The following is a 12640-nucleotide window of genomic DNA, read 5'->3' as shown; positions in this document are numbered from 1 at the left end:
ACATTTAAATTTCAATGTGTAAGTGGACATCATAAAATTTAATAGTGTAAATTTTGACAACAGAATAGACAAAATATATAATGACAATATTTAAAGAGCTTGTACAAATCAATAAGAAAACACGTAATTACCATTTTGCTATTAGCATAGGATAGACACCCAGTTACAAAAAAGGCTAATATATGAAAAATATTGTCTAATTAATGGTCAAAGAAACAAAAATTTAAATATTGTGATACCATTTTTAACTTATCATATTGGCTGTGATTTTTTAAATAAATTGTGCTTCCTGAGATATGGTGAGGTAGAGATTCTCATACTTTGTAGATTTTTTTCAGATTGATTTGGCAGTATGTATCCAAAACCAAAAAGAGCATCCCTTTTCAGTCTTATACCAAAGACATAATCAGAGATTCATGCAAAGATTTATAATACTGTAAAAATGTTAACCTAAATAAATACCCACAGGAGAATGGTTAAACAAATTATGGGATCCTCATTATTGAAAACTATGCAACCTTAAAAATGGTGCTTTCAACAAATGTTTGATGTAGAAAAATGCCCATATTGTGTGATTCAGTGAGAATGGCATAAAATGATATATGATTTTAGCTTTTGTTCTATATGTTTAACTGAAAAAAATTCGAAGCTTATTCACTAAAATGAACTTTTATTTTCTTCTTTTTTTGCTTTCTATTTTCTAAGTCTATTAAAGTAACCAATATTTTGTAATCAAACAAGATCAGTGAACATTATGAAAAAATGTATATCTGTATAAGATAAGTTAATGTGATTTGAAAAATATGTAAATGTAAGGTCTTATTCCTACATTTATGCTTATAAAAGATTTTGCCAAACTTAATTCAAATTTCTTTTTTTTAATGTAAAAAAGAATTTTATTGTTATTTATTTTGAGATTGATTACAAGAGATTTATGTTACCCAGAGGAGTAATTTATTTATAGTTGAAAGGATGCTTTTCCAATAATGAAAATACTAAAATCCTGTCTCAGGACCTTGGTACCATGATTCCTAGGAAATGAAATTAGTAATTACTGGGTATCGAGATAGCCTTGCTCTCAGGAAAGAAAAAAAACAAATTGTGTACTTTATTCAGCCCATGGTAAGGCCAAGACATTTAGTTCTACTTGTGTGTAGACTATACTAGATTTAGTTTTCCTACCAAAATACTATTTAATTACTTTCACATGCTTATACAACTCTTCTTTTTGTAAACTCCATTAAAACCATCCTTGAGACAATAATACTGCAGGTTTTAGCTTCTTTTGGCATATATTTTGATATGTATGTTCTTAAGAGAGACATGAAACACTTGTTAGCTTCATTTCTAATACATTTATAAAAAGATTTCCTGTGGCAAAGCACATCCATAGATTCATCATATGTTGATGAATCCTTATTCATTATATATTGACTGTGTTAACTTCCATCCCAGAATCCTGGAATTTGTGAATGTTTTTCATAAATTCTGGGAGCTTTTTTTTCTTAAAAACATAAACATCTTCTACAAATTCTGTAAACGCAATCTTTTTCTGTAAATTCTGGATGCTTTTTTTTTTTTATCTGAAGGCTGTAATTCCTCATTCATTCATTTATTCACTCAGTAGATATTTATTGATTTACTACTATGTAGCGGTTACTAGGGTCACCAAAGTAGATAGCACATGATCGTAATCCCTTCCCTTACTAATTTTGCTAATTTTTGTTTCGTGTCTTCTCTGAGTTAGGATAGATAAATGGAAGCTTGATTTGTGTGGGGGAAACTGAGTAGCAATAACATATGATGAACAACCTTCATAGATATGTATATTATAAATATATATATACTTAATATAAGATACTTAATATATTTTATATACAAATATATATTTGAATATTTAATATAGTAAATATAGTTTTTAAATATTAATATATATGTTTTTAAGAATGGGTACAATTGTAGTGCAATTGTAGGTAATGGGTCTGGAGCTCAGGAGAAAGATGTGATACCGATTTAGCAATTGTTTGGTGTATAGATAATAATTGAAACCATGGAAGTGGCTTTCAATATCAACCCCTATCTTCTTTAGGATAGGGAAATGAAGTCAGCATCCATCTGTATATTTAAGGTAGATTTACTAGTGTTGCTAATTGAAAGATAAATTTTTGCAACAAGATATCATCTGCCTGAAAACTAACTGCAGCCTCAATGAATTAAAGTCATGTCCTCATAATAAAAACGCTTGCCCCAAAGAGAAGCAATCATTCTGATTTACAGTCTTTCATTATTCTTTGTTTCAAAATCCTTATTTTGTCAACTCAAGAAAACCAGTTGCATTTTAGGAGATTCTGCATGTCATAGTACAATTTAGTACTTTGAACTTTTATGATCAGTTTAGATGAATATTTAAATAAGTGGAATAATTTAATACCACTGTTAGAGCACTCATAATAGTACTTTATAATAGATTATTTACTTGCTCTTCTCACAAGACTGTGAGCTTCTCCTATTAATCTTTGTGTCTCTAGAATATAGACCCTAGCATTTAAAATGTGTTCAATAAATAGTGGATAAATCAATTGTTAGAAAAGAAAAAGAAATAAGGTGTTTGACAACTCTTTAAAAGGATTACCTACAAGTGAAGTAAAGCCTCTTTTTCTGAAGAGTTACAAATAATTTAAATACTTCACTTAGCTGATTTGGGGAAAAATGCTTTATAAATTTAATATTGTTCAAAAGTATTTATGATAACTTTCATCCTCATTTGTACATTGTGTTTAAAATTCTCAATATTTTGGTGTTAGAAGTTGATCATCCTCTACAGCATCTTAATTTGTAATTTTAGATTATAATTAACATTATTTTAGTAACAGGGTATCTCAGATGTTGGAATATCAGAAAATCACTACAGTAACTGTCAGTTAAGTAGAAAACCATCAGTCAGTTGGTCTTTTTCTCTCTCTACACACATGTGCACACACACAATAAATTTTTTAAACAACAAATTTGCCTTTGTATTCATATTCTCAATAACATTATATTTAAGTATGTTATAGTAAACTCAGGAAACTGAAGTTTTTTTCTTATCATTTCAGAAAATAGAAAATCCTGATGAACTGGCAGAACTTATAAATATGAATCTTGCACAACTTTGCTCACTTCTGATGGCTTTATGGGGACAATTTCTGGAAGTTATAACACTACATGAAGAACTAAGAATACTATTAGCACAAGAGCATCATACTTTGAGGGTAAGTTAAAGAAAAGTGATGTTAGAGCATTTTAATGAGTATTATTATCTTTAGAAATTTCTTATGAATAAAAAGGCTGATTTTTACCTAACATTGATAGAAAAGAAACATTTATCATTATGTTATTGTTTGACTTTTAAGTTAATAACAGAACAAGCCGGGTACAGTGGCTCATGCCTGTAATCCCAGAACTAGGGAGGTTGAAGCATGAGGATCACTTGGGCCCAGGAGTTGGAGGCTGCAGTGAGCTAGAATCATGCCACTGCACTCCAGCCTGAGTGACAGAGAGAGATCCTGTCTCTAAAAATAAATAAATAAAAAATAATGGAGCGATGCATTTAAGCATATGACCTGTCTCAGTCACAATGGTTGCTTGTAAGAAAAACCACCCAAAAGTAAATAAAATAGGAAAATATATGATATAAGATAGCCTCTGGAACCTGAGAACAGGAATTATAGCCAGGCCTCATTAGGGACAGGACTCAGGAACTAGAGAGCCATCTCAAACTAATACGGAGTCTCTCTCTTCTCCTTTTCCTCCCCTCCCCTTTACCTCCTCTCTCCATCCCTCACCTCATATAAGGATGTGTATTACAATCTTGACAGGGTGGAGGGAGTAGTCTAGACATACGTGTTTGCTATTAGCCTAGTATGGACATCATGCAGAAATTTTTCTACAATTTTATTATGTAACATCCCAAGAGACTTTAAGATGTTAAATATCTGATTATCTTTCCACTCTCATTTCCTTATATACCCTGCGTGCACCCTAATTTTCCTTAACCTACTAGGAGTTCCTCCACACATCATGTTTATTTTCTGTTTTCCTTTTTTTATTTTTCTTTTCTTAATTATAAAACATAACATAATCAAAATCAGAAAAGTATATAAAACATGCACATTTTATCAAATAGTTAAAAAGAACACACCCTTTTGATTATTACCCACATGAAGAAATAGAATGCTATGAACAGTACAGGTGTCCTCTATGTGTCTTTCAGTTACTCTCGCCTTTCTGATACTGAGATGTAATCACTATTTTGTCTTTTATGATGATGAGTTCCTTCTTTTTCTTTTAGTTTTACCACCTATGTATGCACACTAAATAGAGGTTATTTCCACCTGTTATTTAGTTCTATATAAATGAGATTATACAGTGTATATTCTTTTGTATCTTGATTTTTTTGCTCAAGACTTTGAGATAAATCCATGTTTTTGTCAGTAGCTGTAGATTGTTCATTTTCATTGCTGTGATGTACTCCATTTGAATATACCTACAATTTGTTTATCTATTCTGTTGATGGGTATTTGGATTACTTCTAACTTGTACCTGTTACAAACCAAGCTGCTATGAATTCTTGTACATATTTCTTGTCATACCAGTTTCTCTGAAATAGTTACCTACAAGAGAAATTGCTGGGTCATAGGGTATGCATAACTTGAATTTTGCTAGCTAATGCCACACTATTTCCAAAGTGGTGCCAATTTTCACTCCCACCAGCATTGTATGAGAGTCTCATTATTCCACCTACTCTGCAACTCTTGATGTTGGCAAACTTTTTAAACTTTGCCAATCTGATGGATGAGATATAGTATATTATTGTGGTTTTAATTAGTATTTCTCTGATGACCCATGCAGTTGTATACTACTTTGTATGATTATTGGCTCTGTAGGTTTCCTATTTGTAAAGTGCCTTTTCAAATCTTTTACCCATTTTTCTATAGAATTATCTGTCTTTTTCTTCTTGATTTATAATAATTTTCTATGTATTCTAAATTCTGGTCCTCTGTTACATGTTTTTATAAATAGATCCTCTCTTATTTCATTATTTGCTTTTTTCACTGTCTTTAGATTGTCTTTTGATGAACTAGAGGTCTTAATTTTAGTGTAGAAGGAACAAAGGAGAAAGGCCAGACATAGACATATACCTTTGTGGAGATAATATATGCAGATCAGCCTGGAAGAGGTGAGATTGTCAATAAATGACTCTGGGACAATTGGGTATCCATGTGGAAGAGTATATAAAATTCAATTCCAGGTGAATTGAAGACTTAAGCATGAAAGGCAAAACCATGAAGCTTCTAAAATATGATAGGAAACTTATAGAAGGCTTAAAAAAATAGTATAAGGAGCTCCTATCTGCTTTTTATTAGGATCACAAATTACCATTTTGGCACATTTGCTTTATCATTCCCTCTTTTTATAAATAGATACATAGATAAATATATACATATATATATTTTTTTTTCTGAACCATTTGATAATTACAGTGTTTTTTATCCCCAAATACTTCAGCATGCATTAATATTTCCTAAGAACAAGGCCATTCTCTTAACCACAGTACAGTGACCAACTTTAGAAAATTTTATGTTGATACATACTGATATTTAAAGTATGATCCCCATTTAAATTTTACCAATTGCTTTAATAATGTTCTGTATGATAACTTTTTCCCTTTGCCAGGATCAAATTGAGGATCACACATTGCATTCAATTTTCATGTCATTTAATCTGGAATAGTTCCTTATCTTTGCTTTGCCTTTCATGACTTTGACTTTTTTGAGGAGTATTGGCAGTAGTTTTGTAAACCATCCTTCAACTTGGGTTTATATTTGTATCAAATATATAATTAGGTTTATGATTATATTATGTAAATTATAATATGTATTATGTATATTTGTATTATATATAATGTAGTGTATATATAATTATATTTTGTGATGATTATATTAAAATGGTACAATATTTGTGGTGATATTACATTTTTTCCCCAGTCATTTTTGGTAAATTATATTTTTCTAAGAGTTTGTTTATTCTAAGCTTTTAAATTTATTGACATCAAAGAGTTCATAGTATGCTTCAGTTATCTTTTTTTAGATCTGCAGTGTCTGTAGTGTTTTCCCCAGTTTCATTCCTGATATTAGTTATTTGTGCCTTCACTCTTTCTTTCTTGAATGGTCTCACCAGAAGTTTGTCATTTTATTGGTCTTTTCAAAGAACCAACTTTCAGTATTATTAATTCTCTCCCATGTAAGTTTTGTTTTCTGTTGCATTACTTCTTCCATATTGTAGTAAATAGGATCCTTATAGGAATACTTTCATTTTATAGAATTCTTTCTTAGAAGTCTTTTATTAAAGGCCAGTCACACTTGGGAGGATCACTTGAGCCCAGGAGTTCGTGGTTACAGTGAGCTATGATTGGACCACCACACTCCAGTGTGGGCAGCAGAGCAAGAACCCATCTCTAAAAAAAAGAAAAGAAAAATGAATCACCTCTAAAGGGCCAGATAAAACGGATTCTACAATGGATAAAATAGTGTAATTTTACTGTATTCAACTTAGTGATGGCCTGACTTCATCTTAATATAGTGATTTAGAATGAATAGCATAATTAATGGAATGCATATTCTTTTGGCAATTTTCATTAACATTATTTCTCACTACCAAGATTTTGAGCCATGATAAATTGTGGTAATAGCATCAGAAGTATAGTCAGTTTCAGCATAAATTACATTGACATTGATAAGCATTAACATAACTTATTGACATTCTTTTTAAAAAATTTAGGACTCCGACCAGGACTTGAAAGCCAGCTGGCCTCCACAGAGAGGTGAGCTGAATGTATACGAACACGTCAGGCAAAGTTTTCTTGAAAAGTACATCAGAATACACAAACAGTGACCCAAGTTTGTACACTATAGAATGGGGGTCAGCAAACTTTTTCTGTTAAGGGCCAAATAGTAAACATTTGGAGTTTCAGGAGCCATGTGTCTTTGTCTAAACTACTCATCTCTGTTTATTGTAGCATGAAAGCAGCCATGGACAACATGTAAATTTATGGCTGTGTTTCAATAAAGCTTTATTTACAAAAACAGGTGGCAGCCCAGATTTGGCTCTCAGACTGTAGTTTGCCAATCCCTACATTAAGAGGAAAGGTGATACCTCCTCCCGTAAGAGTCACCAAACAATAAAGTCTAATTGAGGTTATTTCTAACGGCCAGCAGAGGTAAAGGCCAGCAGCAAGAAATAGTTTTACATGGGGAAGGTAATCTTCAGGGTATTTTTTTTAAACTATGTTTTTAATAGAGAAAAATATTATAGTTCCATTAAATTGTTAATACCTTTTCCCACCTAAATGTAAGTTCTGGGAAGAGAATGATAACAAGGATTAGAGGCAACTTTATAACATGATGCTCTATGGGGAAGAAGCTGTCCTGGGAGAATAGAAGCAAGAAGGTAAATTTAAATAGAAAGCAACTGGTGAACATAACTTTGAGAAAAGAGAGCAAAGAAAGAGGACCAAGACAAAAATCAGGTTTATGGAAAACTAAAATGCCAAAGGTAAACTTTGGAATTTTACCTAGAGCTTTCCTTTTTCACCTCGTTCCAGATGCCACTGATAGGGCCTATTTTAACCCCTAAAGAAATCAAGGGAGGGGTAATTAAGACACAATAAGAAAGTGCCCTAATGTTACTTAAGTAGGGATAAGCCTTGTGCTGCCCTGCAGTGTATCACAAAAATGATGGAAATGGTAACATATTATGTTCTCTGGCTCCCATTTATGTAATTTAACAGGAACTTTGCTCAGAAAGTTTCTTGGTACTCTGAGAATACAGTCCTAAGCCTACAGTATCAGAGCAATCCAAAGGTCATTCGGTGTTTATACGGGAACCAACTTAGCCATAATAAAGTACATAGGCTGTCTGATAATGTATTCAGAAGCAGCACAATTGAGCTAAGTCACAGAAATAAGCTCTGATATGAAATCTCTCCTTATGGGTATAAAAGCAAATAATGAAGCAAGGAGTAGGACTAAAAAGAGGAAATGTAAATCTATACTGGAAAAGAACAGTTTTAAAATTACCTTGAAACTTCTTCAACCATATTATTTGATACCAAGATCCAGAAAGTGCAAATTTTTGGATTTTTGGAAAATTTAAGTCATCTAGAATTATAGAACTTCTGTAGATATATGCCATACACATTCACACACTAGAGATAGAGAGAGACTATTGTATGTGAATGATTCCAGGTATCCCTGGAATTCCAATGCTAATTAAAAAGATTAGATATTTACGACCAAGTGAAAAATGTTTTGGTCATTTCAGACTGAGAAATGGAATGATCAAGTGAGACAACTTATAAAAAGCAAAAAAGTTCCGAAATTATACTGAATTTTGTATGTGTCAAGAACTGGAAAGAATCTGAGATTTTGCCCTAATTACAAGGTGACAAGTTAATCTACCATAGATTGATTCGTGAATACTGAAGAACACTCAGTTAAATTTGGATTTCAGATAAATAGGAAATAATATTTTGATATGAGTATGTCCCTCACAACCCTATCAAATAGTGTACTAAAGCATCAAAGGATTTAACTGTGTTTCACATATTTTTTGTGTGAATGAAATATGTCTTGAGATACAAAAAACAATTTCTTGGTCAAGAAGAAAACTAATTTTGAGCTTATTATTCTTGTGTGGAAACAGAGCCTATGGTAAACATATAGCTTTATTCAATATGCATGCACTGTTATTTGTGGTTCTAACCTAGAGCAAAGAAATCCAAATCAATACGGTGATTTTGCCATTCAATTACTTCGTATTTTGATATTGCTCATTTAAACTTTTCACATTAATGTCTTTCCTTGAACTATAAAATGAAAATCTTTTACTTTATAAGCCTTCCTAAAATAATATTTCAAACTATACAGTCATCAGAATGAGAAAAATTTAAAGATTCTTCATTGAACGTCCTCATATGAAATTTCTATACCCTGTTTTGCCATCTCTGTTTTATTCAGAGTTGTGCCCATCTTTGCTCCCATAAGCTTATCCTCTTTTTTTCTTTGACCACTTCTCTTTCACTTTGTAATTGCCTATTTATGTTTATATTTTCATTCATAGCAACAGGTTCGGTTTGTTACTAACGCTTTATTGAAATTATAAATGATTCTTCCAGGACCACCGACTGTAGTCCCAAGAAATCATCTAAATATTGGGAGGAGGGAAAGCTGTTTTCCCTTCATGGATGGGTAGAATACATTGTGCTCTCGGAGGAGAAAAGTTTTGTCTTTTTCCCTTAGAATGTTTATGGAAGGACCATGATAATTTATTTATATATTTTTACTTAACACACATGTATGTAAAATAGCATTTATTATCTGCCTAAGGCACTGTCTGATTACTTTACAATTGTTAACTAATTTAGTCATAAAAATAATCCCATGAAGTAAATTTGTTTTTAGCGTTCCCATTACTAAAGAAATATAGATATTAGAAAGGTAAGACAATTTAGCCAAAGTTGCATGGCTTGTGCATGGTGGAGACTGGATGTGAACCCGGGCAGTAAATGTAGACCTGATACTTCCACATTTTATGTTTCCTGTGAATTTGCAAAATATCAAAAATGAAGTAAATTAAGAATTCAGACATAATAGTAGTCCAAACATTTAAACATTGGACTACCATTCATTCATTATGATACCGGTTTGCTATGCTATTCATGTTTTACAAATAAAAAGAAATACAATCTCAAATATAATTTTCAGTGATTACCTTGGTGTGGTATAAAATATGGCTTTTGACTTTTTTCCAGTTGAATTTAAAGAGAACGTGCCATTTGCCTTTAATCACTGGAATTAATCATAAAAAGCACTGTGGAACACTAAACATGCCACCAGTGGTCTATCAGCTAGGAAATCAAAACGTTTATTGACAGCACCACCAGAGTAGAAGGGTTAAAAGGATAGGTAATATGTAATATAATCTCTGTAGGTAACTGTTTCCTAAGATTGAATTTGTTGGGGGGATGGATTTTTTTTTAAAGTAAAAAATTTTACATAACACAAATTAACTATTAACAGTTTTAGTGTATACAATTCATTGGCTTTTAGTATATTCACAGTGTTGCACAACCATGTCTGTCTAGTTCCAAGACATTTCGTCACCCAGAAAGAAACCCCGTACACATTAAACATTCACTCCACATTTCTCCCTTCCCTGGCAACCACTAGCCTCTTTTACTGATTCTGAATGTTTCATATGAATGTAATCATACAACGTGTGACCTTTTTATCTGTTTTTTTTTTCACTTAGTACAATGTTTCAAGTTTTATCCATGCTATTGCATGTATCAGTATTTCATTTCTTTTTATGGCTGAATTCCGTTGTATGAATATACTACATCCTTTTATCTGTTCATCCATTGATGGACAATTGGGTTGTTTCCACCTTTTGACTAGTGTGAACAGTGCTGCTATGAAAATTTGTATACAAATATTTGTTTGAATACCTGTATTCAGTTCTTTTGGATGTATACTCAGGAGTGCAATTGCTGGGTCATATGGTAATTCTATATTTAACTTTTTGGAAAACCTCCAAACTGTTTTCCACAACAGCTGCATCATTTTATATTCCTACTAGCAATGTACAAGAGTTCTGATTTCTCCTTATCCTAACAGACATTTGTTATTTTCTGTTTTTTTTTACTATGGCCAACTTAGTGTGAAATGGTATTTCATTGTGGTTTTGATTTGCATTGCCCTAATGACCTTCAATACCTTTTCATGTCCTTATTGGCCATTTGTATATCTTCTGTGTGTATTCAAGTCTTTTGCCCATATTTTGTGTGGGTGGTTTATCTTTTTGTTGTTTGAGTTTCAGGAGTTCTTAATATTCTGGAAGCTAGACCCTTATCATGTATGATTCACAAATGTTTTTTCTATTGTGTGGGTTGCCTTTTCACTCTCTTAATAGTATCCTTTGATGCACAGGACATCAAGACAGGAGGACAAGCCTTAAATTCATTTTTCCCCTCCATAAAAGGGATCCTATAAATTAAGACAAATATATTCAGCAGTTCTTTTCATGGTAAAATGTTTAAAGGATATAACTTAACCCTTTATTTAATTGAGAGAAGTGTTGTGTTTAGGACTGCTACTAATGCAGTTTTCTTGGAATAATTATTACATTCAATTGGAAAAATCCACATGGTCACAAAAATGGTTTTTTAATCTAAATTTAGTTTATGTATTTATCTATGTTACAATAGATTCTCATGCCTGATATCAGTATATATTAATATTTGATTTTTTAAAAATATATAATCCTCAGAGAGGCTTAGCCCAGAAACTTTGTATTCAAGAGATCTTAAATTTTGTAAATGCTTATATAGTCATGTGTCACTTAATGATGGGGATACTTTCTGAGAAATGTGTCATTAGGCAATTTTGTGTCGTGTGAACATCATAGAGTTTCCTTATACGAACCTAGATGGTATAGCCTACTACACGCTTAAGCTATATAATAGACCCAGTTGCTCCTGGACTGCAGACCTGTACAGCATGGTACTATACTGAATGCTGTAGGCAGTTGTAACACAGTGTTAAATATTTTAAACCTATCTAAACATAAAAAAGTATAGTAAAAATATGGTATTGTAATCTTATGGGACTACCTTCATCTATGTGGCCCATTGTTGACCTAAATGGCATTATATGGCACATGACTGTACAAGCTTCTTGAATTATTAATATCACCTATAACATATTTTGAAAACCAACAAATAATATAGAACATTTTCATTACTTCAAAAATGACCTTGTGCTGCTTTTCAGTCAATTCCCACACCCCGTAAGCAACCACTGCCTTGATTTCTATCACCATAGTTTAATTTTATCCATTTTTAAAATCCATAAGAATAGTATTTATATTTGCTTCACTCAACATTATTTTTTTTAGATTAGCCCATGTTGTTGTGTGTATCAGTAGTTCATTTCTTTTTATTGATGAGTAGTATTTTATTGTATGGTATACCATAGTTTATTAACTGTTTTATTGATGATTTGTTTTCTTTTTATTTTTTTGCTATTCTGAATAAAGATGCCATAAACACTCTTCTATAATACAAAGCTTTTTGTGAACATAGGTTATTATTTTATTGCATAAATACATAGGAGTGGAATTGCTTGGTCATAAGGTAGATTTATCTTTAACTTCATAAAAAATACCCAATCATTTTTTTCCAAAATAGCCATACAGTTTTAAACTCCTACCATCAGTGTATGAGAATTCCAGTTGCTCCACATGCTTGCATTATTTGGTGGTGTCAGTCTTTAATGTAACCACTATAGTGGGTGTAAAGTGGAATTTCATTATAGTTTTATTTTGTATTCCTCTGCTGGCTACTGATATAGAGGGTTTGGGTTATGACTTCAGTTTTGTAAAGTGTTAAATTAGGTTGTCTTTTTATTATTGACTTATTAGGAATATTTATTCTAGTTATAGGTCCACTGTCAAATATATGTATTTAAAAAATTCTCTTATCGTACCATTTATATTTTCATTTTCTCAGTGGCATACTTCAATGAGAGAATATTTGTTTAAA

At 31.8% G+C, this 12640-nt stretch overlaps 1 protein-coding gene across 1 annotated transcript in view; it reads left to right on the top strand.

Moving 5' to 3' along the window:
- Positions 1–12640, top strand: part of FAM135A (family with sequence similarity 135, member A) — a 65731-nt gene that overhangs the window by 2896 nt on the left and 50195 nt on the right. Inside the window, exon 2 of the mRNA XM_012646518.1 lies at positions 3096–3251. Within this exon, the coding sequence (XP_012501972.1) occupies positions 3096–3251 (156 nt within the window). The remainder of the gene's footprint in view (positions 1–3095; positions 3252–12640) is intronic.

The sequence above is a fragment of the Propithecus coquereli genome, unplaced genomic scaffold, assembly GCF_000956105.1.
Source record: "Propithecus coquereli isolate 6110/MARCELLA unplaced genomic scaffold, Pcoq_1.0 Scaffold244, whole genome shotgun sequence".
NCBI lineage: Eukaryota > Metazoa > Chordata > Mammalia > Primates > Indriidae > Propithecus > Propithecus coquereli.
Note: the sequence above shows the minus strand (reverse complement) of the source record. Positions and strands in the feature narration are given on the sequence as shown.